We start from the raw sequence: 27,618 nt of genomic DNA, 5'->3' as shown, positions 1-27,618 counted from the left end.
TGTCAGGAGGAGAGGTGTGACTGCCCCTTGCCTCGCAAACTCACTGCTACCCCGGGTTGGAAGCACAGAAAGGCTGCTCTGCGCACCACTCAGACAGGGGAAGCATCTTCATAAAGGAATATGTGAGAATAGTCAGTTCCGGAGGCTTTGCCAGCACTTTAACATTCCCCCAGACACTCACAGCGCTGTCTGGGCCTCCGAACGGAACATGGTTCCAAACATCTCCTAAAGGGACAAGAAGATGGGTTTGGTTAGAACGGTACCAGCGATTTACACATGTTGGTGTCCAACCACACAGCTACTACACTTGATCTCCACATCTCTACCCAGCATTACACCTTCTTCATTTCCTTTTGAGGGGTAAAGCTCAGGAAGGTTATTGGCATTGTGACTGCCTGGTTTCTAGGGTTTTCTTTGCATTGTTCCTTAATAGGCTGAAAGGGTCAATTTTCCAATGACTGTCTTTCTTGAGCTAGACTCTCAGCGGATAGAAACAGTGTAGCCCCCATAAAAGTCAATGGAGCTACACTGATCTATACCAGCTGAGTGCTTGGACCAAGATCTAGTGATAGGCCTCATGCTCCACACTCTCCAATCTTTGGAGGCCTTCAGGACCTGAACTTTGTGGCACAGGCCCATCTCTAATATGAACCCAGGAGTTCCTCTACTGGAATCGACCAACAGCCCATCTAACCCGGTATCCTGTGACACTGGCCAGTGGCCGATGTTTCAGAGGAAGACATAAACCATCCACCACAGTGTGTAATACCATACCACGGAGGGTGAAGGTTTCTTCCGGTCCTCACCCCATCCACCAAGCTTCTGCATTTAAGCACGAGGACTGATAGCCCACCAGCCTCCAGGCACATGACAGATAAAAGGCAGCAGACACAGCAGCAAAAGATGAATGAGTCTCTCATGAGAGGAAGGACGGTCTTATAGTTAAGGCACTAGACTGGGAGTCAGGAGATGCGGGCTCAGTTCCTGCTGCTGCCACAGACTGACCTCTCTGTGTGACCTCGGGCCACTCACTTCCTCACTCTGTGCCTCAGCCTCCCATCTGCAAACTGCATAACACCTCCCCCTCTCACCCACCCTTGGTCCATCTCATCTATTGTGGTTCTAAGCTCTACGGGGCAGGGGCTTATTATGTATACGTACAGCTCCCAGCATAATGAGGCATCAGTCTTAGTTGGGGCGGCTGGGTGCTACCACAATACAAAGTGATTCCTGGTCCTATTACTCACCTCCTCCAAGTTCTTGAATTCTGAACTGCTTTCATCCACAGATTCATCATAGATGGAGAGCTCCGTCTGACTTGGTCTCTGCATGGGAAGAAGTCAAAATCAATTATTAGCAGGCACAGGACCAAAAGGGATAAAACTGTAGCTAACCCATGAACAGCCTATGAAGTTGCCCTATATAGTTTGGAAGCACAAATTATTCTTCGACATAGGCCTGGACCAAAACATCAGACCCAAAACCAGTAAAGTGGATACAGAAAATGAGTGGGCAAGTGCATTGGTGCTGATTTGCATTTACACTAGGGCTGAACTACACCACTCTGGCATTACATTTACCTTCACAGCCACTTTGTGGCCCCTTTTGGCTGTGAAAGTGATATAAAGTGGCAACGCAAATGAGAATCAGACCTATTGCCTTTTGGATCTTCTTTGTAAAAAAAAAAGAAAAACCAATATATTTGTTTCAGTGTGAAACTACCTCTTTAAAGTACAATAACTGGAATCTGGGGCCCAACTGAGTTAACAGTGACCCTGAAAGACACCCACCGCCCGCCCCAACATTTAGATTCAACAAACAAAACTAAAAAAGAGTCAGTTGTTTCCTTGTCCTAAATCTCAGTGGTAGCCAGGCGGTTTCACCTTCAGCAAATCTCTTAAAAAGCAAATAATTGCTGTGCGGCAGTGATAAGGTCTTTCCTAGTATCAGCCCAAGGTTGGGGCTGCAGAAGTTTTATCAGGTGTAGCAATGCAAATAAGTGGGCTGGGAGCAGCCCATGGCTGTGAGCAGCTAGTTACAGTGTAGGCAAGGGAGAGGTCAGACCACAGTTCGCTTGTTCAGGGAATAGTGAACTGCAAGACTGGTGTTCAGAAGCGGTCACTTAAAGCTGTGTGCGTCACGCTGTTTGTGTTGGTTCACATACAAGCGTTCATCACTATGGTGTCTGATTGTCTCTCCTTCACCAGGAGAAGAACAAAACAAATGATTGCACAGCTCTGTGTCTATCTGTGATGCCCTCATCAGCACTGCAGATGTTATACTTCAAATTCCAGCTGCCCCGTGGTTCCCTGGGATATTGCCCCAAGCTGCTTGCCCCGAGCCCTCCCTGACCCTCGCACGAGGCTGTCGCTGCACAAGGCTGTCATTGCTTGCTCAAGCCCTGCCTCCCCCTCTGCGCAAGGCTGGCATCGTCCCTTGCCCCCCCCCCCCCCCCGCACATTCCTTCGCACCCCACTTTTTTGACAAAAGTGGGCCTTTGTCCTGTTTGCTCTTGCCAACTGATCAAGTCAGCAAGAGCAAATGGGACAAATTCCTCCTTTTGGAAAAAAAAAGTCAGGCCGACTGGGACAGGGCTTAAAAAAGGAACTGTCCCGGCCAAAACTGGACGTATGGTCACCCTATAAGACTGTCCAACCCCCACTCTCTTGAACATACCCCATCCTATTGGTTGCTTTTCCTGCTACTCCCCTTGGGGTGTAAGGTGCACATATTGTGTGCACCCACTGAAAGCCTCATTAGTGCACGGGCCAGGAGTCAGTTGCGTACGTTGTTTTAGGAAGGTTTTGCCCTTGTGCTGGGAGCTAAAAAAGCACACCATTTTTGTGTTTTTCGGGAGACAGCATAAACTAGTGGATATTGCACTAGACTGGGATTCAGGAGGCCTGAGTTCTCTTTCTGCCATGTTGCCGTGCCCATATCACTTCATCTCTCTCTGTGCCTTTGTTTCCCCTCCAACCCTGTGTCTGCCTGTCTATTTAGGTTGCTAGCTCTTTGGGGCAGAGACTGTCTCTTAGTATGTGTGTATACGGCACCTAGGTCTCTAACAGCTACTGCAATGTAAATAATATGTGGGTGATCAGAAAGGGAGTATGTGGTGATTGACAGTGAGAGGACAGTGAGAGGGTAATCATAATAATTCTTCTTCTTCCTTCCAGGCTGCCATGGAGTCCTACAGTGCCACTGCTGCTCTTTAGAAATGCTGTCTCACCCACTCCCCCCGCAACCCTCCAGTGGCAGTAGCATATTTCCCCTGGCTGAGCTGCTGTTTGCGCACACGCATAGTGGCAAGTCTGGATGTTTTAACACGTTATCATGAGATAAACTCGGCAGCCCGGCCATTGTTTCCATTCGAGTTACTATGCAATAACCAGCTGGTATCTTACTGAATAACCTATGTCACCCCTGTATTTACAGCACGTGCCACATTGCTGCATGTCACTTTCCTTGCCCCTCCCATTGGTAGTCTCATCCAGTAGAGAGGGATGTGTTCTGCCTCTAGTTTCTATGGACTGATCTCTGCCCTTGTTTGCATCTATGGCTCCCCATTGGTAATCAAATTATGAGCAAAATCCTGCTCCCAGTTACACCTGTGCAATGCTTTTGACTTCAACAGGGTTGGACAGTGACCCCCATCTGGATGTCTGGTCTATACACTTGGGCCTCTGCCACTTGAGCTAATGCAGGGGTTCTCAAACTGGGGGTCGGGATCCCTCAGGGGGATGCGAAGTTATTACACGGGGGGTCGCGAGCTGTCAGCATCCACCCCAAACCCTATTTTGCCTCCAGCATTTATAATGGTGTTAAATATATTTAAGAGTGTTTTTAATTTATAAGGTGGGTCGCACTCAGAAGCTTGCAATGTGAAAGGGGTCACCAGTACAAAAGTTTGAGAACCACTGAGCTAATGGAATAACAGTAGTAGGTTCTTATCTTCTCATGGGTAGTGCATGTGTGTAGCTGAGGGCAGAATGCAGCCCTGCGGTTCTGCAACCTGGTGGAAAGCCCAAGGCGTACCTCTTCTAAACCAGGAGGACGGAAGACTCCTTTGGCATTTGCCAGTGCAAACAGAACAGCATCATGGGTGGTCAAGAAGATGTGACTTGGGTCTAGGCCCCCTTCTTCGAAGACTCCGCCTGTGCTAATATCATGGTACACCTGGGCTGCAGAAGGGGAAAAGACGCTATGAGCAAAGAGAAAGCGACTGAAGGAGGAGCTGTTTGAAAGTAAATGGGGCTGATGGAGAGTTCCTGAACCTGTAGCAATCCCGGTGGGCAGACGCTTACCAGATCAGAAAGGAAATGGTTGGGAATTCTCCCGTACGCAGAGCAGAGTGCCTGTGCATTACTGGCGTCTCATTTAAAGCTGGAGGGCCCACTGCTGTTGATGCGCTTGTAGGTGTGTAAATAAGGGCAGAATTTTGTCCTACGTTCTGTGCTATGGTTGGTTTCTGAGGCTGTGACTGAAATAAGATGGTTTGTTGGGCTAAGCAGGAGGAAGGTGATTGTACTGGCATCCCAGGGAGGGTTTTCAGTGGTTCATGGGGGCAGCAGTGGAGAAGGATCTGACTTGGACAGGCAGTTTTCCATGATTTGGGGATGGGGAGGATTCTGGCAGAATTTTGGTCCTGGGGTGAGGCAGGTCAATAGTGCAGGCAGGATGGTTGGAAGAGAGAAAGGAAGGGTGAGGAGAGACAGATTTACTGCATATATATGTATTCTTATAGGTGCAAACTATGGTACTACAGCTATATCCAATCCCAGATAAGATGCTTACATTTATGCACACCAAGCGCAGACTTTTTCCAGTCTACATTCCCCCTCCTTTCTTCCGTCCCATCTGTTCTGATTTGCTCTGACATGTCAATTACACATTATTATGGAGAACAATGAAGCCCAGGAAAGTCTAAGTATAATCCTGTCCTATGGTGGGCCGATAAACTTGCATGTTTATAACCATTAGCCACAGCCGTTAAGCTCCAAAGAGAACACAATGGGGCCTGAAATAAATGTTTTCAAGCGGAAAACATATCCAAAAGCCTCAATCACAAAGAAAACCATCCCCCTTTTCATTTTGCCTTTGTGTAATGAAATAGCTCTGTAAACCCTTTCTTCTTGCTACAAGCTTGCTTTATTCTCAATGGCCCTGAGCTATGAAATCCCGCTTCCTAAAATAATCAGCATGGAGTGGCATGTGACGGAAACCTCATCACTTAGGAGATTTCATAGTAGCACTGGGGAATATACTGTAGGGAACAATCCTGCATTAGTCACAGAAGAGGACTAGATACCTGAAAACTTCTTAGGTTCTCTGCACTTTCCTCCCACCCTTTCCATTGATTCAATATAAGAAATATATCACCACTATGCCTGTGTCTGAGAAATGAGGGAAAGAGCACAAAGAAATATGCTATGCTTGGATGCTTACCATGCACATTTGCCAGGAAGACTTTAATCCCAATCTTCTGGTAGCTGGAACACAGCTGGACGGGAAGATGGAGAAAGAGGATAATAAGAAACAATAATAATATTTAGAGATGCTTTGGACTTATATAAGGCCTTTAATCCAAGGATCTGAACCCACTTTGCAGATGCTAATTCATACACCCTCACAAGCTGCAAGTGAGGAAGATAAGAGGAAGTTACTGACCTGTAACTGGAGATTCTTCAGGATGTGTGGTCCCTATCTGTATTCCACTGTATTCCTTCTCACTGGCTCCGGGCGCATGGTGCACCCGTGTAAACCCACAGTGGAATACAATAGGGACCATCACTTGAAGAAGTATCTTTATCCCCATTGCATGGAAGGGAAACAGAGTTGCAAAGAAGTGACTTGTCCAAGGATTCACATGCTGAATTAGTGGCAGAGAACTAACCTTCCCCAGAGCTTTTGTGCCCATCAGATCTACGAAGCACACTCCACTCATGTCCAGGATAATGGTGTGGAAGCTGACATAGGGCGGTGCTGTGATCATCAGGTCAACGTTGGCAGCTGGGATAACACTGCAAGTGCTGCCCCGATGACTCGAGATGCTGCCCTGTTCACTTGAGGTATTGACCTGCCCGGCATTGTTTGCGGGGGGGTGGAATGTGATGTAGGAGATGCTGGTGCCGTTGGCAGTCGTTTGATTATTGTTGGTGTCCGTCGGAGAGGTGCTTTCAAAATCTTTCTGGAGCTCTTGCACTGACAAGGTCTGCAGTCAAACAAAGGCAACCAGGTCAGGATGCGATTATCAGTGCTCTTGAACCTACCTCATGAGGCCAGCATCCAGCCCAAATTTTGCAGGTGAGCTACCGCATGTATTTTAGAAAGACATCCATCAGGCCAGTTTCATCGGTGGCATTACTCTGTACAGTTCAGTGGCGTTACAGCAGGCACAAGCTGCTTTTTGCTTGCGCCCAAAGGATCAGCCAGTTTGTCAAACATCGTCAACGTCTCAAACTGCAAGCTGCATTCTGGTCACCAAGCCCCCTCCCCCCACTCCCACTCGGCCCATTCGTTACTCTTGGCTGGGCATTTAAGGTACCCAGCGGGCAACAGGACATTCGACAGCCTCCCTGACCATGAAAAGAGCAGCCAAGGGGCGAGATGGAGAAAGCCCTCAGCATCCAGTCAGGAGGAGAACAATGTGGAGGCACAGTCAGGGCTGACACAGCCTCTGCTTCCTGGATCCTCTAAGTTGTCTTCCCAGGTACCAATTACCTTGGCCAGCTGTGTTCAAACACGGGAGCCCACTTTGACAACTTGCCAAAAAATTCCTCGGGGCTAGATCTACTTTGCATATATATTCACATACATTTTAATAATCAAGACTGGATACACTGTGCCCATATTCGCCCCCTTCCATCACAGATGTCATTTTGGATTCACTAGCCACAACATGAAGAGGAGACCAGATCACTAATGGGTGATCTTTCCTTGCAGCTACAAGCTATGGGCTCCCAGGCTGGTCATTCCTGAACTAGACACTCTGGGCAAATTGAGCTGAATCCTGCTCCTACCGAACTCAATGGGATTTTTGCCCCTGAGTTTGGTGTGAGCGTGGTTTGGCCCTTTGTGTAGGTCACTGTAGCATGTGCTATAGGTAAGAGAGGGAACGGGGAAGCACCCCGGGGAGGTTGAACACCTGGACGTATGTGGGGCTATACAGTAATCAAAGGAACCCAGAGTGAGTTACCTTCTTGTTCCCGAAGAACAATTTTTGCAGCTTCGTTGTTTTTTGTGATGCCGCCTTCTTCTCCTGGTGTTTCACGTATTTTTTCCTGGCTAAGTACACTTTGCTGGGGTCTACCCCAGTCTGCGGAGAAGGAGAGATAGTGAGTTGGGTTTGCTTATGTAGCTCATCTGTCAGTGACGTGAGCTCAAGAGCCTTGTACCCATATATGAGAAACAAAAACGGACCACTGCCCATGCTGGCCCATGGTCCAACAACACTTTCCTTCTCAGGAGCACAGAATATGAAGGCAGCAGGACTAGAGGGGCTGGAATGGAAGCGATTGTGCTCCCAGCTTACATACTCCCCATTTCAGGGTGAATCTCTGCCTCAGCTGCTATGTTCACTCTGCTATTTTTAGCGTGCTAGCTTGAGTCCTGCGAGTGTGAGTCTGTCCAGCTGGGCTGGAAGGCTTGCTCCCAGCTGCAGTGTAGACATACCCTGAGTGGAGCTCTTGTAGCAAACTGCACAAAACTTGGATGGAGGAGCACAAGTTGCAGGAGGAGGGAAGAGTTTGGAGGAGGCACCGGGAAGTCAGTCTGTGTGCACATGGTTGGTATGCTATCAGCCATTGCAGCACCTCTGGCAATAGTTGTTTTAATAAAGAGCCTGTTTAGTTTAACATGTAATCATCTCATGTTATTACCCAGCATGTGGTACATGAGATGCGATAGTAACAGTGGGATTACATTGCAGCTGGTACACTGTGTCTGAGTCAGGTGACCAAAAGTCACATGACAGCAGCCAGGAGGGTGCATCAGAGGAGGACAGTAGAGAGACCCACTGACCAGGGAGGAAAAGGACTACGCCCTGGAAGGGTAGAAGGGATTATTTATGAAACCCTGCTGATTGGGAAAGGAACTGCTGGTACCTGAGAAGGCAAATGAATTGCTTATATTATGGAACCCGAAGGACTTAATAAAGCAGGCCCATGCAGGGGAAACATTAATTAAAACTCCTGGGTGTTTGTGACATGATTGGACAGCTAAGCTGGAAAATGGAGGCCATGTTGCTATGCTGGGAGGTGGTCTGCTGTCGACCGCACTCTGCAATGCTCCTTATCAGCAGAGGCCTCAGCAGAGCTCCCTTCCTAGCTAAGGTGAGTGACATGAGAAATGATCTCTGCCCTCAGAAACTGAACACACAGTCTCCCACGGTGCTCCCAGGCCGTGCTGGCTTTGGGCAGTCAGATCGGAGGCTGAGAGCCACATACTTTTGAAACCAATTAGTGCTTTCCATCATCTCTGCAAACAGAAGCTGGCTAAGGTTTTCTTACCTTCGCTATAACCTTCTCCCTGAATATCTCTGAGTTGGCAAAGTACAATGGGGAGCAGTAGGTCACAATTTTAATCCCATCAAGTTCCTGGACCTGCAACAGACATCAGAGTTCAGACTATGCACAACAACTCAAGCCTTTGCATGGGCTTGTGGGGTTTGGGGTTTTTGCAACAAGAGAAAATACAGGTGGGGTGAATAGATCTGGCAAAGAAATCTCAGGTAACCTTCAATAAGTGCTTATCTGTGGGGAACACAACTAGAGCTGGGCGAAAATTTTTGCCTGAAACTTTTTTTGGTGATAAATCCAGATTCGGCGACACCAAAACGTTTCACAAATTCATGTCCGTTTTGCCAAATTGTTTTGGCTGGAAAAAAAAATCAGAAAAAAATAAAAACATTCCATGTTGACATTTTTGAAACAAAATGTTTTAATTTTTTTGACTCCAAATGACTTTTTGTTTCAAAATTTCTTTAAGTTTTTATTACAAATCAAAAACGTTTAAAAATGGACAAAATAGAAAGGAAACGTTTTGCTCGACCCAAAGCAATTATTTCTGGGAATTGCCAGTGAACTGAAACATCAGTTATTTGCACAACTCTAGACACACTGTCAGCTCCCTCCGCTTTACCATGGAGTAATAATGTAACCAATGAACCAGCCCTGCAGGTGGGGCAGACGGGTGGAAAATCTGGGGGCCTTCTGCTTAAAATGAGACCGACAGGTAGTAAATGATCACAAAGGCCTCCACCAGAAGGAGCAGGTCTACTGTTATGGCTTCTGAAAATAACAAGTTGAGCTGAATCAGGAGAGACAGTAACACAGCCTACAGCCCCTTTGAATCACTTATTGGTCAGGTCATGCAGGAATGAGAAACAGGGGGCCTTGCATTTTTGGTTGGGAGATTTTAGCTTCCACACTTACCTTATTGTAGGTTTTGGGGTTCTTGTAAATGTCGGTGGAAGTTACCTGACCCAGGGCAGAGCCGTTACGACTAGGGGGAAAAAATACAACAGATAGATTCAATTTAAGACGGGGAAGAAAAATGCTGCGTCTCTTGCTGCCATGCAAGTGTGCAGCATACGAGGATTATCGTTTATTTATATTATGGTAACACCTAGAGGCACACGCAAGACTGGGTGCCTCAATGTGTTTGGTGCTGGTGAGAGCAAGGTTAATTCACAAGACTGCTCTGTTCTTTGGCTGAAATTCACCCCTGTGCAGAGGGCCAGCTGGACGCCTATGCGCCAGTTAAGGCCTATGCTGAGGGGAGTAAGTAACACATAGGCTTTGTGCCAGGCTCTGCACGGGGTGGATTTCATCCTTTATGAGCAATGGATTCCTTAGGGAAGGACACATGGAGCTGGTGTTTTTCTGGGCACGGTAAATAGCAGCGGGTAAATACACCCGCTTTGGAGCAGACACCTGAGTTACTGTGCACAGGAATAGAAACCAGGTAGTAATTAACAACTGACATTCCTGTTTGCACATTGAGATGGGAGGGTTTAGAGCCTCCATTTTCCCAGGGCCTCCTGTCAGATCCTCCTTCGAAAATCTAGCTCGAAGGCCATTGATACAAAGAACCCCCAGGTTGTTTTGTAACTGGAAAATGTTCTGCAGTTGCGTGGCCATATTGCGGCTTGGCACTGAGATGCTACTTACAACTGAGTGTGGAAAACCACCACCAACACAGAAAATCCCACTTCGAAAGCGAGTCCGAATGGCAGGCCCAAGAAGAAAGCCGACAGGAAACTCACCACCCAGACCAACTGTGGAAAGACGAGAATGGCAGGTCACTTCTCTGTGCCATAGGCAGTGGGCACTCTGATGAAGCATTGGCAAGGACAGATGGACCAGAACCAAAATACCTATGGCTTGGGGATAAAAAAACCTAAATCTAAATTTTGCAGCTTAGACCTTTTTCTACTTGTAAATTGCTGTTTGGTGCACAAGAAAAGTTTTCATGTGCAGTGTCTGTTCTTGGGACACTGAGGCACAAGTGCCATAAACTCAAGTTCCTCAGCTTTAGCAAGGTGTCAGTACATTTGTACAATACTTCAGATACCCCTCAATACCCAGACTAGCTCACTCAGTTTCACTAGTCAAGACAGGACTTTTGCTGCTAAGTCACGCCTTTCTGAAAGCCCCTGCTGCGGCTAAGTCTTTTAGTAGAGATGTGCATCTACTTGAAAACATTTTTTAACAGCTGGTATAAAAGACCTAGATATGTATCTGATGCAGAAGCAATGCCCTTTGAGAAGCGTTTTAGAATCCTCATCCCACCCACAACAGGAGTAATTGGCCTGATTCTGGTTTCATTCACACCAGGGGGTAACGCCACTGAATTCAAATCCCAGATTTACTCTGTTATAAGAGAGAAGCAGAACCAAAACCTTTCATTTGATCAGTGACTTCCCCCTCCTCATAAGCCCTTTATAAACTATGTGATACCTGAAGAGTGATCCATGCAGCCAGCTCTGAGGTGAAGCATTACAGCCATCTGATATCACATAGCAATGTCATGACAACAGTTTAGGACAGGAAGTGGAGAAGGTCACTGTATCCAATTGAAATTCCAGGGAAAATTTAGGTCAGCAGAATGCAATTAACCTAACTGAAATTTGGCCAGGATACTGGGATCAACATCCCTTGTGTTACAAAAAAGGGTAGTGCCATTTTTCTTGACCACAGGTGACCAGAGAGCCCTGCTTTATTATCTGATCCAAAAGACGGCACAGCTTGGACTTATGTCAGTAAGATGGATCTGAATTCAAAAATTGGATCCAAGCCTCTTGAACTTTATGGAAGAACACAGATGGATCCAAACTTTGGGTCTGTCTGGACAGGTGTTTTTAAAATTGGGTTAGGTAATAGGACTCGAGTTTGTCTTGACTAGGAAAAGTGGTCTGGTTTAGATTGAGTTCAGTGAACAAGTTGTCTAAGCCCAACCTAAACTCAAATACTTTTAGTAGTCAAGACAAATCTTTAGGCTCTCCTCTAGGCTACAACAAAACCAGCTGGCACCATTTTAAAAGAGTTAAACTGTGTCTAAACTAGCTACTAAAGTGGTGTTTCAAGTCAGGTGAGTTCACTTAGTTTAGAAACGTACCTTTTTGACTAGTCAAGACAGAGAGTTTGGGTTTGTCTGTGCTTAAAGGTTTTGTTGTTTTAACTATGCCATAGTCTGGATGCAATTATACCAGTATAAAAAAGTGCTTATACACGTATAGCGTATTTCAGTTCAGGCATTTAAATAAGCCATACAGGTATAAGGCACCTTTATGCCAATAGACCTGGCATCCAGACTAGGGCTTTTACTGGAATAACTATGAATATGTCTACGCTACAAGTGCCGCAGTGGCACAGATGCAGCACCATAGTGTAGACAGTTACTACCATGATGGAAGGGGTTTTTCCCTCACTGCAGTAAATCCACTTGAGAGGTGGTAGCTAGATTGACAAAAGAATTCTACAGCTGCACCACAGACCTGAGCCATGTGGCTAGGTCGAACTAACTGTTAGGCACACTCCTAACTCATAGGTATTCTGGGACTGCTTTTAAATATAGATCAGCCCTTTGTAGCTCAGAATCTTTGCTAGTGTGTTGTTATGTGGTGCATTCATGTGATGGATTGAACTATTCACACAGCTTTAAAAGACCCTGCCTGGAATCATCACCCATCTCCTCTCCAGCACCTGTTTGAACAGTATTTTAGGAAAGCTCAAGTGAGGCCTTTTGGATTCCTTGTTTCTCTGATAAAGCAGCTTCCTTGGGATTTGGCAGGCTATTCTGGCCCAGTTTGCACAGATACCACCCACCAGCATAAGTCCTGTTCAAACAAAATCTTTAAATGTCAGACATTTCCAAATTCCTTTCTGTCTCCCCCATGCTCTCAGATTGGGTTTATATGTCAACCAGTGCCTGGGATCCTTATCTTTCATGATGGCCTCTCCTTCCCCTGGAGGGCTATTGGCTGAGTTTTTAAGTCATGACTCGGAGATATTGAGTAGGGCCGGTTTGGCTTGTTCTTGACAAACAGGCTCTTAACGTTGATTGGCATTTAAATAGGGCAAGTAATAGTTCAGATCTCTGCATTATATGCATGAAGTGCGACAGGGCTCGACTAGACCAGACAAATTCAACATTGCACCTTACTTGTGATCATCAAGCTAAACGCCGACTAGCACTGAGTCAGAGGCGTTATTGTGCTTATAGGGTGAAACTCACCCTTCTGCATGCGGCCAGCATGAGGCCTATGCACTATTTGAGTCCTATCTAAGCCCTGCTTTGAGGACTCAAGTGGTGGTGCCTATGTCTTGGGCTGCCCCACCACGCAGGGGTGAGTTTCACTCCTATTGAAAAACGTCATCAGATTCTGCTCCTTCTCCCCCAGGACTCTCGCGGTGGGGGACTCACACAATCCAGCTTGCTTTTCTTCCACAGGTAGAAGGGATCAGCCAGCTGCTTGAGGGAGTTTTTCAGGTTCACTGCTATCAGGGCTCCCAGCACAGCCTGCCAAGGAGACGGTATCAAATTAGACTCCAAGACAGGAATCGTTAAAGTGTTATTGCTCAAGGGGAAACTGCTTGTTGCAAATATTGCCTGCTCTCAGGTCTGGCTGCCAAGAGGGATTAGCAATGGGTGATGAAGCTAACGAAGATCATACTTGAATCTGGATCCAAAATAATTTGTTTTATCCCCACCAGTTCCCTTTCGTCTGCCAGAGAATCAGTGTGGACGTGGCCCCTTCACACTATGAAACTATGCTATGGGGTGGCTCAGTTTACCTGGGCTTTATGCAGAGGCCAGGGACCATCTTTTTGTTCTGTGTTTGTACAGCGCCTAGCACAGGGGAATCCCAGTACATGATTAGGGCTGGTAGGTGCTACTGTAGTACAGCTAATCATAAATAATTAACACCAGCTAAGTGTCATTATTAGAGACAGGCCTGAACCAAATACCTGGTTCTGAACACACCCAACACTAGAGCAGCTTGGCTTCAGTCTAAATAAATGGACCAAACCAACACCCTGAATCCAAAACCCCAGGGAACTTTGGGCCAGATTTCACAGCCCATACTTAGTTACTAAATAATCACATAATTACAATAGTAAATCATTTATTGATAGGGCATCCCCCACCTGGACGTACATAATTAAAGTCAAAATGACGGGAAGAAAAAGGCAGCATGGTCTAATACTTCCCTGAAATCAATGCTTCATTTGTAATGAAAGAGGTGCTAGGGCTCAAGCAATTAGGTGCCGGGACTCGAACAATTTTTTTACATTCATAACTGATGCAGCGAGCCCAGAGGCACCGGGGCTCTGACCTGCCAAGCCCTGGCACAAATTAAGCACTGTCCCAATCCCATCACTTTGCTCCCTCTGGGTTTCAAGTTTTAATAAACCCAATTTCTAAACTCCAAGTTCACGCCAAGCCTTTCACTAGTTTTTGTGCCGAAACCAGGAATTAGCTCAGGTTCTCTTGACACTTGATCCAGATTCACTCAGTGGATCTGGTTTTGAGAAAACCCCAGATCAAGTGAGTTTCGTGGGATGGGGATGAGGAGTGGGGAGGGGAGCGTTGTTTATTAGAGCTACGTGCAGTTTCATCTGGTGGCTCTTTGATTTACAAACCGCAAGGAAGGCTAACCTGGTTTGGCTGGACATAGATGACACAGGAAATGGAGCAGGTTAGTTATACCCCGTGGTGTCCCTACTTACATTCCCTCCGCCCTCCATGGCCCTCCTGGTTGCATGTGGTTTTACCTTTGGAAGGGGGTCGAGGTAGATTCCCAAAGCCAGCATGATTATCATAACCACCAGCGCTACAAAGAAACTTGCCATCTGAGGAAACAAAAAGAATAATTACAGTGGTAACCTGGCGTTTTTAAACCTTATGTCATTCCTTAAACTGGGGACCAATTAAATTGGGGCAACTACAGAGCGAATGGATTGAGCAGCAGGATGGGGGTCAGGATTCTGGGGTTTTATCTTAGTCCTGCCACTGATTTGCAGTGAGGGCTGGGGTGTGATACCTAATCTCTCTGCCCCTCAGTTCACTTGAGCTCTGTGCTTTTGCCCAAGACTTGTCCCTGGGACAGGCCCCCATTAAAAGTCACTGCTGTTGGTGCCAGATGAAACGAAAACAGCTAAATAGTGAAGAAGGGTCTGGCCTCACATGACCAGTGCCCACCTGAAGATCGTAAGGAGCAGGGAATTCTTCTCGGGGGACCCAGTGGAATGACCAGCATGTTAGACACAGGAGTGCCTGCTGGCATGGAGAAGAAGAGCTTTCACGCTGAATGCATTTAGTATTAGTGAAATCTCCTGGATTAGCAGCAATGGAGAACAAAGTGCTTCCCTTAGGCCTGATCCTGGGAGGTGCTGAGCACCCACAATGCCCAGTGCAGTCCCAGGGAGCTGCCTTCACTGAACAGCCTTAAAGATCAACAGGTGCTTGCTCCACAGCATGGGCAGCAAAAGTGCCAGTGCTAATGTGCCCCAACCCTGACGAGGAGGAACCCCACTCTGTGGGAGAGAGGGCAGTTCGGTCTTGGTGGCCCATGTGTCCTTGACCTCTCTGCTGAGTCTGTCAGCACGACAGCCAGTCAGGAGCATGGGTTTGGTGATGTAGACCCTTGCTCAGTGGAAAATGGATTGAGATTCACCAAACCCATCCCATACAGAGGCCATTAGAGACATCCATCAGATGGTAACAACTTCTAGCCAGATAGAGACCCAGTCTGGATTCCAGCTGGCACTCTGGGGAGTAACAGCTCTATGATCATCATTAATCATGTGAGCCAGCTAGCCCCTCAGAAAAACAGCCTTCAGGTTCACATTCTGCTCTCAGTGACAATGGTGTCAATCTGGAGTGACTTCGCTAAAGTCAGTGGAGTTACTCTGGATTAGCAACAGTGGAGTCTGAATCTCTGGCTCTGAATTTTAGCAGAGAATGGCTCCACTGGACACATTCAGGTGCCCCTCTGTGGCCGTCTATACACTAATCGTGGAGGTGTCATCACGGTTGCTAGTGTGAAACTGGGCGCCAGGAAGAAGAAAGTAATAACCTGAGATTTTCCTCCAGCCCCGTCCACAGCTAGGGTTACAGACAGAGCACAGCAGATCACATGGATTTTGAAAAAGGATCCAAAGAAGTTACTGCAGCCCAGGGCAAGCATTTCCTATGGAGAGAAGAGGAAGGTGTTTGTCAGAGGAGGAAGGAAGCACCTAAGTTTCCTCTAGCAGCAATTAAAGGGAGGTGAGAGAAGTGGGTCACTGGGATTCCCCTCCTCTGCTTGGTGAGCGGCACTGTCTTTGCAAAGCCTCTGCCCTGCACACAGCAGTCATTCCTGCCCCTCCTCCTCACCCAGAGGATTGCTCCTTCTCCTCCCAGAGGCATTGCTGGATTCCCTAAGTTATGCCCATGATGACACATCAACTCCAGCCAGTGCCTGGCAACAAGAGACCCGCTGGATTTCTCTATAAAAACTAGGTCTTTAGGAAGTTTTAACAAGTTGGCAAATCCTTGCCATGCAAACATCAGAAACAAAACAATCATCACAGCCGTTAGCTTTTGTTTAAAGAGACATTATTCAGGAATATAGTCATCAGATCTTTCTGTCTCACAGGGTGTTACCATATTACAGAGTGAGCATCATTACAACACCTATACTATGTCGTCTCTAGCGACTATAAATACTCCCAAAAACTGGACAGGTGCTAGAGTGTTTTTTTGCAGGTGTATGTACTTTGTCTGAGTATTGAATAAAAGGTAACCAAATATCTAAGTATCTATCTGTCCTCTGCCTATTTCCTAGGTACGTAATTGGTGTGTTTCCCTAACCACAACCTCCCATTGTTGAAGGCCTCAGCAGCCAAGCAACTATTAGCAGAGCAGATGAGAGATTAATTCTTCATTTCCTCTTGTCTGACCATTTCTGCTGGGAAGCCCCAGGAGGATTACCAAAGGTTCATTTGGTAACAGAGAGCCAATGATTTGTGATATTTGGTTACAGCCAGGGCCGGCTCCAGGCACCAGCCCACCAAGCATGTGCTTGGGGCGGCACCTGGATGGGGGCGGCGCGGCACTCCGGCCTGAGAGCGGGGCTGCGACTGGGCTCGCCGCTCTCCCTGCGGCGCTCCGGCCGCCGGGGAGAGTGGAGCCGCAGCGGGCTCGCCGCCTTCCCCCGGCGCTCTGGCCGCCAGGGAGAGCGGAGCCCCGGCCAGGCTCTCCGCCCTCCTCCCGGCACTCCGGCCAGTCGGGGAGAGCGGGGCCCCGGCCGGGCTCTCCGCCCTCCTCCCGGCGCTCCGGACGCCAGCGGAGCCGCGGCGGGCTCACCGCCTTCCCCCTGGCGCTCCGGCCGGTTGGGGAGAGCGGGCCCGTGGCCAGGCTCGGCGCCCTCCCCAGCCGCACTCCCCACCGGGGGCGGGCGGGGGGGAGGGGCGGCGGGAGGCTTTTTTGCATCAGGTGGCAAAAAAGCCAGAGCCGGCCCTGGTTACAGCTTGCATCCAGCACTCTCTGATGACTGGACACGTGCACCGTATATACATAAAATCTCCTCTTTCACTGCAGTTTCTCCAACATTTATCCCTATTCAATCGCTATGTATTTTTTAGCCTGATGGGTTTGAGATACCATTGAAACAGTATCTTAAAGACATTTTCTTTTATTGTGCTACAGACTGTGCTTGCTAGTCCTCCTTTCCAGATCAAACCCCATTCCTCTGGTGTCATTTGTCTGCTAGGTCAGGGGTTCTCAAACTGGGGGTCAGGACCCCTCAGGGGGTCATGAGGTTATTACGTGGGGGGGTCGCAAACTGTCAGCCTCCTCCCCAAACCCTGCTTCACCTCCAGCATTTATAATAGTGTTAAATATAAAAAAGTGTTTTTAATTTATAATGGGGGGTCGTACTCAGAGACTTGCTGTATGAAAGGGGTCACCAGTACAAAAGTTTGAGAACCACTGGTCTAGGTCCTTTCCCCAGCTGTTTCACCACTTCTGGATGATTCAGTGTTGCAGTGAGGCTGATAGCTGGACCCAGTTCCCAAATATCCTGCCTTAATTTGTGTCTGCGACCAGCTGCAGAGGCATTTTAAAAAGGAGGGAAAATGAGGAATAACAAACGTTTGGAATCCCAAATGAACCTAACATCTTTACAAGGGTGCGTTCTGCATGAGTCAGACAGGCAATAGTCTTCCCCTCCTTCGCACTCTGCCTGAAACACATGGACGGAACAGAGAGCCGTGTGCTGATCAGGGGTGTGCCTTCTGTCGCACGTGCAACTGTTTCCTTGCATAGGTCTCGAGCAGATCAGGGAGCCCTGATATTAGGGTGCCTGGGAAAGGAGGCCTCCCGATGCGGTCAGTTGGGCGGAAGGAGAGAGAGAGGTGGGACTGTGGTGGAGGGAAAGCAAAGCAGGGGGATCACACCCCAAACTCCCCCCAATCCTGTACAATCTCCCTCTAGCCCACAGACAATCTGCATACAACAACAAACCAGTGCACTTAGCCCCGGATTCATGAGCAACCCTACCACTATGCAAGTCTGAGCGCAGGAGAGAGAGACACAAATTTCAAAGAAACAGAGTGTGTTTAAAAGCTCCCAACTTATTAAATAGGCTTCCATTTTCACATCCATTATACCCAGCAGCATCTTGACCAGAGGTGGGCAAACTACGGCCCTTGAGCTCCCGGCCGGGGAGGCTAGCCCCCGGCCCCTCCCCTGCTGTCCCTGCTCCCCCGCAGCCTCACCTCGCCGCGCCGCCAGCGCTCTGGCCCACTACTCCTGCCAGGCAATGCAGCGGTGTGTCTGGCTCCAGCCGGGCGGCGGGGCTGCGAGTTCCTGCTGCTCTGAGCAGCATGGTAAGGGGGCAGGGAGCGGGGCGGGGGGTTGAATAAGGGGCAGGGGATCCCGGGGGGCAGTCAGGGGACAGGGAGCAGGGGGTGGTTGGATGGAGTGGAGGTTCAGGGGGGGCAGTCAGGGTACGGGGAACGGGGGGGTTGGATAGCGTTCCGGGTCTTTGGCGGCATTTCGGCAGCGGGGGGCCCTTCAGTTGCTCCGGATCTTCGGCGGCATTTTGGCGGCGGGTCCTTCAGTGCTGCCGAAGACGTGGAGCGAGTGAAGGACCTGCCGCCGCCACCGCAGACTCGGAGTGCCGCCCAGTGAGTATGTCCGCTCCCCCGTTTTGTCCCAGGCCCCCTGAATCCTCTGGGCGGCCCTGCCCGGGGGGGCCTGTCAGGGGGCAGGGGTGTGGATAGGAGTCGGGGCAGTCAGGGGACAGGGAGCAGTGGGGGTTGGATAGGCGGTGGGGTCCTGGGGGGGCTGTCAGGGGACAAGGACCAGGGGGAGTTGGATGGGTCAGAGGTTCTGAGGGGGGCAGTCAGGGAGCGGGAAGTGGGAGGGGTGGATAAAGAGTGGGGGCCAGGCTGTTTGGGGAGGCACAGCCTTCCCTACCTGGCCCTCCATACGGTTTCGCAACCCCGATGTGGCCCTTGGGCCAAAAAGTTTGCCCGCCCCTGATCTTGACTATATCCTTTTAAATAAATGTTACCTGGTTGGGGTCTACGTCATAGCCATGTTTGGTTCCTAGGGTTCGTCCCATGGCCAGGTTGATCACGTAGCCCACAATGGCAAGTGAAAAAGCTGTGCCAACCATATCTTTCCACTTGCTCACCAGTGGGAGTGTGGGGACTGGGAAGCTGCAGCCAAAGAATAGAGGAGAAAGCTGTCAGGACATAGGTGTTTAGAGATGGAGCCAGTGGACCAGGATTTGACTTTATATATACAGGATTCACTTCACCCACTACTAAAATGCAGTCACCTCTGGGAGGAACACAGCAGCTGTTTAACAGTGCACAGCAGCACTGCGCAACTGTTCAGGAAAATGAGTGAAGAATGACCCATCCAAATGAAACTGCGGGGGAAATTTAGGTCAGTGGACTCCAGCTGGGATTTGGTCAGGATGCTGGGGCTTTTGCAAAAAGTGCCAGAGGATTTTAAATGATCCCAAGTGACCACATCTTTTGTTCTCTCTTTAATCTGAAAGACTGCACCTCCAAGCAACACAGCCCCCTCTAGTGCCATGCAGAGCCGTTGGCTCAGAACCGACCGAGAGAGGAGTGCCAGGAACTGCATCACCAACACCAAAGAATGAGAGCTCCTCAAAAATTTTCCAGTGGAAGAGTCAGGAAGTTTGACTAAATCGAAACATTTCACAGGAATGAGACAATGTCGATGAAATTTCATTTTGAAAAAAGATCAAAACGATTCAGTTTGATAAGGTTGAAACCATGTTTTGACTTTCTCATTTTGAAACAACTTTTTCATTTTGACTTTTATTGTACATGATATAGTATAATATGCAGTGTCGTTGTAGCTGTGTTGGTTCCCGGATATTAGAGAGACCAGGTGGGAGGTAATATTTTTTCTTGGCCCAACTTCTGTTGGGGAGAGAGATGAGCCTTTAAGCTTACACAGAGCTCTGCTTCAGGACTGAAGAAAAAAGAGCGTGTCTCTTCCACCAACAGAAGTTGGGCCAAGAAAAGATATTACCTCCCACCTTGTCTCTCTGATAGAATAATTGAAACACAACATTCCAATTGAACCTAAATGGAATATATCTCTACAAAGAATACCAATGTGATCCCCAGGCTTACAGAACTTACCGTGCTTTGCACATGCTGAATAATATCCTAGACACAATCCCAACTCTAGCCTTGTTTATTATTTCGACACAGGACTGGTGCTGTGTGTCCCTTGTAATTATAAGATTGTGCAGCGCAGTATTGTATGCTTTGCACAATTATAGCTTGGTAATTATATACTGCCCTTTATAATCCACTAATGCATTGACTCAGGTAAAGAAAGAAGGATTAGGAGACATTTTCCACTCCAACCTAGCCTAGATTCTGTTCTATTTTGGTTCTTATGCCTCAGCCTGCACAATGGTATCTGAGTGCAGTGCTGCAGGGCTATTGCTACTGCCTGGGGTTAGTCCTTATCCTAGGATATTGTAGGATGATTTACGAATGCTCAGGCAAATTAGTGCCCTCTTTGGATACCAATCACAAAAGACAGTCGCTCCCTGCTGTAGTTATTATTACTTGTTACAAGTAACTTGTATTATGGTAGCGCCTAGCGGCCCCAGCAGAAACTGTTGCCCCATAGTGCTGGGTGCTGCACAGACACAGGAAGGGAGGATTTTACATTTCCCAGATGGGAAACCAAGGCCTGGAAAGATAAAATGACTTGCCCAATGTCACTCAGGGAGGCTGTGGTAGAGCTGGGACGCAAACCCAGGTCTCCTGCGGTCACTGTACACACCCCACTGGAGACAAAGGTCACATTCAGCTCCTGCCTTGTGCAGAACCTGAACCAGGGTGGAACCCCTCTCTACCCCCTCGTAGTGCCCAGTGGTGCCTTTCTGCATGAGGCTGTTTGTTAGGGGCATAGATTTTGCTGAGGACAAGGCAATCACTCAGGGAGAGCTACGGAGGAACCTCAGTAAACAGGGCGAAGGTCAGTAATAAAATGGTGTCCCTTTCACTGAGTTCTCTATTTCAGCAGGCAGTGTCCTTCGTTATCCCTCACTTCTGTGGGGGTTGTATCCCAGATTGCAGCACGGGCTGGTAGGGGACTATCCCTGGTCCAGAAGGAATCAGCCCTTGGAAATGGATTCAGGCCTGCAGGCGCACTTACCCCATCTTAATCTTCCCAACGATTGGCATGTTGTATTTCTCAGGCATGTTCAAGCAGCCGGAGACCGCGGTAGCTACTATGACCTGAAATCACAGAGAGTAAAGGAGCTGTAAGGGGAAGCAGCATTGTCAGATCCTTACGCAGCGTTGCACGGACTTAGCTGTGCGGGATGGTGAGATAGTGGCTAATGCCTACTACAGACGAGAACGATACCTGTAAAGCCAAATTCAGCCCTGGATCAAGCGGGAGAAACATCCATCCGCTTCAATGGGTGTTATGTCCGTTTATGTCACAGATTAGTTTACCCCCATAGACATTAAAGGAGTGCACTGGCAATCCAAAATATGAGGGAGAAACAATGCGGGGGGGGGGGTTCTCCTCCTCTTGAGAATATAATAATACTTGGGCTTCCCTATCCCCTTTCATCACAGGATATCCAAGCACTTGATGAGTATTACTGGAGCCACACAAGACAAGGTTGATCAGTCACGTCATCCCCATTTTGGAGAACTGAGACAGTGCCCTAAAATAGCAGCGAGCTGGGATAGTGAGGAATAGAACCCAAAGTTCCTGACCCCTAGTTTCCTGTCCTAAAATCTCGGTAACACTCCCTCCCCCATGGAAGCTTGTGGTCATTCTACACATGCTCTGAGGGGAGACTTAGCCCGTATATGGTTGAGAGAGAGCTCACAGCAGGAATGTGGCTGGCAAGGCCTCTGCAGATATGAACCTAACCCGCTGTGGCTCTGTGGGGGCTGGGGAGATGTATAGTTTGTCATGGTTTCACTTAGAGGTGAACCACAACAGGGTGACTGAATCCGTCACACACCCACCTGGGATTTGGGGGTCCCCGAGCCAAATGTTCTGACTCAGGCCCAACCCTCGTTCTGACATGAAATTCAGTGGGGTCAGCAGCTTCTCTCGGAGGTTCTGGAGCTGCTGAATTTCTGAAACTTAAGCCAAACTCAGGGGCCCCGGTGTCCCGTCGCCCTTGAATTGTGCACCCGGTCAGTGCAGGGTGTAAAAGTCAGAGCAGGGTGTAAAAGGCAACCAAATCAGAAGTGTAGTGCTCTACACCCACTTCGTCCTGGTGTAAATGACCATGTGAAGCAGGCACTGGTGCACTGGGCTCAGTGGTGCGAGCCCCCCTGAACCGAAACCAAAAAATCTAATTAGAGTGACACTGCCGGTGCCTCCTGCTTCCCCAAGCATCCAAGCCATGCAGGTGTCCTGAGTCCGACATCATGCCTCACCAGGTGTCAAAGCAAGGGTGCTTTGAAATCTAGGCCCTTTCCCTGCCTGTCCTAGATAGGCACCTTCCTGCAAAGGCTGGGAAGAGATGAGGGGAAAAGTCTCTTTCAGGGAAAGGTTGTTTCCTCTCTAATGGACAGAGGATGACAGAGCTCAGGTGTCACTTACTATGACAATCTCCATGGGGATGGGCACCCGGATCTTCTTCATGTATTTCATGTTGAGCTCTTTCACAATAATAAGGAGCACAGTGCTGATCAGGGCGAAGATCAAGGAGGCCACGTTGGTCTTGGGGAGATTTTTGCAAATATCAATAAATGTCTAGAGGTGGGAGAAGGGACAGCCGTCAGCAAAATGTTGAGAAGGGCTACTTGGAATTCCAGTGGGCAAAGCAGCGAACACCCCCCCCAGCCCACTCTGGCCTCTCCATGGACATCTCTGAGCCACAGGTGCTGGAACTAGGGGTGCTGGAGGTGCTGCTGCACCCTCTGGCTTGAAGTGATTTCCATCATATCCAGGGTTTACAGTTTGGTTCAATGGCTCTCAGCCATTCCGTTCCAGCCCCCCTGCTCTGAGCATATGAAACAGGCACTGGGGAATGAAACAAGCACCAGAAATCCCAAGACAGCCTGCTTCTGTGTCTGGCTACTTCAGTTACGCAGCCAAACTTCCAGGTGCATAGGACCCGCGGAAGTCAATGGAAAGGACTATGGATCGGCCCCAGAGAGGGGCGGGGCCATCTCCTCAAGTTCACGTAAAGCACATCTCCACTGACTTCAGTGCAGCTACCCCATTCATAGCCGTTGAGGATCTGGGCCTATATATTTAAAAACATTCAGTGCCCTTACCCATGCCCCTAATGACATCTTTGATTATTGAAACTCAAAGCATTTGAAAAAAACCCGCTCATTTATGTTCCATCGTTAGTGCTGATTGCATCCTTTTTTGTGTTATTTCGCTCATCTGGGACAGTGAAAATAGATTCACCAGGGCCTGATTCCCCTCTCATACCAGTCTTATGCCACGGTCACTCCATTGCCATATATCAGTCAGAGGCGGATGAAATGTGGATCAACCCCATATGGTTCTCTTTTTTTTTTCCCTAGTCCCTAATTCTCATCCACTTCCCCAGTGCTGCAGCACCTGACTTGCAAAGAATGCTGGGAAATGTTTAAATCCAGACGGAATACCTGCGTTCATTGGAATACTAAAAATCATGGAGGTGTCTCTAGGGATTGTAGGTTTGGATTTTCCTGCATCGGCCCCAGGGACGCTCTGACATGCCCGACTCTCTGCTGACTCATCTGATTCTGTGATTCCAAACCTAAACAGGCTAAGGTCAATCCAGCAGTGTCGCCTCAGAGGAACTGCCAGGCTGGACCAGACCAGGAGACCATTTAGTTCAGTGTCCCATCTCTGACAGTGGCCAGCACCAGATGGATCAGAGGAAGGCGCAAGAGGTCATATTTATGGGATAACCTGCAGCCACGGGTAGTTTCCCCTGACCCCTAATAGCTAGAGGCTGGCTCGTGCCGTAAAGCAGGAGGGCTAATATTCCTTCCAAGACTCCCTCAAGACCCATCAATGGAAATAATTAAAAACGATCAGGCCTCAGGTCTGATTGTGGTTTTATTTATGACAATAGCGGCACAAGGGACCCTGGGTACAAGCTGAGAGTGCTGGGAATGGAGCGGACTGCCATGTGCTTGCACCCTCTCAGCCCTCTGCTCATTTGATTTAGGATTCATTAAGTAACGTCCCCATGTATTTGCTGATGCAGTGTCTGCAGCGTGCTAGCCCCTGGGCCGAGGTGTGGAGAGAAGGTCCCTACCCCAGCGAGCTCACTTACATAGACGATGGCCAAGGGCCCAGTGTAGGCCGGGATCGTCAAGCCAAAGACATATTTGAGCACCGAGATGAGGATCTGGAGCCCTGCTGCAGTCATGAAGCCCCGGATGAAGGATTCCGAGAGGTAGATGGCAACGAAGCCAAACTGCACGAATCCCAGACAGATCTAAGGTGGACGGACACACGCATCACAGTGAAAACGTACTGGAAACAGCCCAGACCCCGTCCCCAGGGGCCATCACAGAGATCATTAACGGAGAGCTGCTGCACACGACAGGCTGGCCCCTGCAGTGTGGGGCAGCCACATGGCGCTGGGCACTGGGGCGGTCTGGAGACAGAGCCAGCGTAACTAGCCCAGGGAGAGTCATGCCAGGCTGGGAGCATGCTCAGGTGGCAAAGAGCCAATACAGAGGCTAGGGGAGTGTGGCTGGGATGCCATTTTGTTCCCTTGGGGCCACTAGTGTCGCCCGGTGAGTGCTCTAATCAATGACTATCTCTGCTCACAGGATTGGGAGAGTGCACAGGGTGAACTTTGCACCATCTTGGCAACTGCATCCTCCCCCCAGCCCTGCACCATGAGCCAGACGCCCGCTCTGAACACAGGCAGTGGAAACACAAACTATGCCCAGGGCCGGTGCAACCACCAGGGCGCCAAGTGGTTGGGGGCGCCAAAAAGCGGTGCCCTGGCTCGGCAGGGAGGAGCCGCCTTCCGGAGGCACCGGAGAGCCAGAGCGTCGGCTTGCGGGGGCGGCGAGCCCCAGCCATGGAGGAGCCGGCGTGGCGCAGGGGGGCAGCAGCCCTGCAAAGGCGGCGGCACTGCTAGCTGGGTCTAGCCGGGCCCCCCGCTCCGCCTGCCCAGGCTGCGGCCTGGCGCCCCCCCACCCCCAGGGGCTCCTGCAAGCTGCAGCAGATGCATGTGGGCGCCGGCCCCTGTGCACCCCTCAGGTCCCCCCTTGTCCCACTCGGGCTCTGCAGCTCCCCGGTATGTGAGTTGCCACCACTGCTGCCCCTCCCGAAGCTCCCCGCTCTCGCTGCCTCAGCACTCTGCAGGGGAGGGGCTGTGCATGCGGCAGTGTGTTTTGCCTCCACGTGGAGCCAGCGTCTGACCAGCATGGGCATGGTAAGGGGAGTCACGGGGGGGCAGTCAGGGAGCAGGGGGAGGGTTGGATGGGTCAGGAGTTCTGCGGGGGAGGTTGTCAGGGGGCAGGGGTGTGGAGAGGGATTGGAGCAGTCAGGGGACAGGGAGCAGGGGGGGTTAGGTTGGGAGTTCTGGGGGTCCTGTCAGGGGGTGGGGAGTGGTTGGATGGGGCGTGGGAGTCCCGGGGGTTTGTCTGGGGGTGGGGGCTGTGAATAAGGTTTGGGGCAGTCAGGGGACAGGTAGGGGGTGGAGTTCTGGGGGGCAGTTAGGAGCAGGGGTCCCAGGAGGGGCAGTCAGGGGACAAGGAGCAGGGGCGAGTTGGGGGTTCTGAGGGGGGCAGTCAGGGGGTGGGAAGTGGGAGGGAGTGGATGGGGGTGGGGCTAGGGCAAGGCTCTCCCCCCCGTCCTGTTTTTTTATTGTTGAAATATGGTAACCCTAGGTGAGTGGGAAGCCGGGGGCGCATGGGGGTTGGCGCCCACATGCATCCGCTGCAGCCTGCAGGAGATCCCCGGGGGGGCAGGCCGCAGCCTGGGCAGGAGGGGCGAGGGGTGCAGCCGCTCCCTGCTAGTGGCGCCGCCGCCTTTGCAGGGCTGCTGCCCCCCTGCACCATGCCGGCTCCTCCATGGCTGGGGCTCGCCGCCCCCGCAAGTGGGATGCTCTGGCTCTCCGGTGCCTCCGGAAGGTGGCTCCTCCCTGCCGAGCTGCTGCAGCGGCCCAAGCCCAGCAAAGCCAGTGAGTGGACTCGGGGCGGGGGCCGCCAGGGTGTGGTGGAGAGGGCTCGCCGGGGGGGCTGTACTGGGACCTGTGTTGTTTAGCATACTGATAAATGATCAGGAAAAGGGGGTAAACAGTGAGATATCAAAGTTTGCAGCCGATACAAAATGATTCAAGGTAGTTAAGTCCAACGCTGAGGGCAAAGAGCTACAATGGGATCTCACCAAACTGGATGACTGGGCAACAGAATGGCAGATGAAATTCAATGTTGATAAATGCAAAGTAATGCGCATTGGAAAACATAATCCCAACGATACATACAAAATGATGGGGTCTAAATTAGCTGTTACCACTCAAGAAAGAGATCTTGGAGTCATTGTGGACAGTTCTCTGAAAACATTTCTATGACTCCGTGGCCTTGGAAGGGGCAGGACTCTGCAAAGTGGACTGGCCAGAGGACTCTATGGTTGGAATAGGCCAAAAGACAGTTGGGGAAACTGAGGCAAAAGTCGCTGCAGCACCACAGCCATCCAGGAGGGGGCATGTTGGGCTGGCAACTTTTTCACAGGATCCATGCTCTAGAACAGGAGTGTCAAAGTCCAGAACTGAAGGGCACTAGCAGAGCTGTGTATGTGGAACCCTTCTCTAGAATAGCAGGGATGCTGTATGCCAGAACTGAGGATCACTGTCAGAGCTGTGAGGGGAACCCAACTCTAAGATAGCCAGGGATGCTGCATGCTGGGATTGAGGGGCGTTGCGTAAGCTGAGAGGGGAAGTTCCCACAGGATCTGCATGAAAAAATGGTCTCACAAGCTCTACAATCTTAAAAGAAAAAAGAGAAGGCAAAAAGGAGCCAAGACTGCAAGATGGCTGGAGGAAATGCTTTTGTAAATACTCTGTTCCTGCCTGCTCCTCTCACTCAGTGCTTGACAGTCATGGACAATCATCCACAGGCACCCAGGGCTCAAAATAAACCCGGCCCTTTTAACCAGAAGCCGGTAACAGAGCTTTCTTTAGAAAATGCAGATGTGGAATTTGGCCTTTCCTTAGCTGTGCTGCAGTCAGCCCTATATGCTCTGGTGTGATCCAGGCCCTGCTTGGCTACCTGATGGCTGTTAGACAACCATAGACATGTTCATGTTCACTTTCGTAACTATTGTCAGAGGATTGTGAGCTTCATGGACATGGGATGGGGGGTAAGGGGAAAGGACAGAGCAAAGCTGAATACAATAGGGAGAGGAAAACTTCTCCACATACATAAGAGGATCATAGTAGTTCATGATGTAATGAAACTGAGTCCAAGCTGCAAAGTTGAGATTCAGAGCAGAAGTTTCCCAACGTTCACGTGTACTTGGATCAGGAGTTCTGGCTTAGGCCCATTTCTCTACTGGATGTAGTACCTCAGAGAGCCATAGTACCTCAGAGAGCATGTAAGAGAATGAAGCCATAGTATCCAT

The 27,618-nt window shown here is 49.6% G+C and overlaps 2 protein-coding genes across 2 annotated transcripts in view; one reads left to right on the top strand and one right to left on the bottom strand.

Moving 5' to 3' along the window:
- The window catches only part of LOC128835700 (voltage-dependent L-type calcium channel subunit alpha-1S-like), a 105,777-nt gene that overhangs the window by 27,654 nt on the left and 50,505 nt on the right, over window positions 1–27,618 (top strand). The gene's annotated exons all lie outside the window — the stretch shown is intronic.
- LOC128836620 (solute carrier family 26 member 9-like) lies at window positions 157–27,618 on the bottom strand. The gene is made up of 17 exons (XM_054027065.1): window positions 27,580–27,618; window positions 24,311–24,475; window positions 22,630–22,782; window positions 21,211–21,293; window positions 19,064–19,211; window positions 15,581–15,694; window positions 14,277–14,354; window positions 12,925–13,020; window positions 10,170–10,276; window positions 9,432–9,501; window positions 8,508–8,600; window positions 7,196–7,315; window positions 5,894–6,211; window positions 5,446–5,500; window positions 4,036–4,181; window positions 1,248–1,325; window positions 157–225 (listed from the first exon to the last, which is right to left on the bottom strand). Exons 1-17 carry the CDS (start codon window positions 27,616–27,618, stop codon window positions 178–180), a joined length of 1,911 nt encoding a protein of 636 aa, XP_053883040.1. The 3' UTR covers window positions 157–177.

The sequence above is a fragment of the Malaclemys terrapin genome, chromosome 4, assembly GCF_027887155.1.
Source record: "Malaclemys terrapin pileata isolate rMalTer1 chromosome 4, rMalTer1.hap1, whole genome shotgun sequence".
Taxonomy (NCBI): domain Eukaryota; kingdom Metazoa; phylum Chordata; order Testudines; family Emydidae; genus Malaclemys; species Malaclemys terrapin.
The sequence above is the reverse complement of the archived record's forward strand: the minus strand, read 5'-3'. Positions and strand labels throughout refer to the sequence as shown.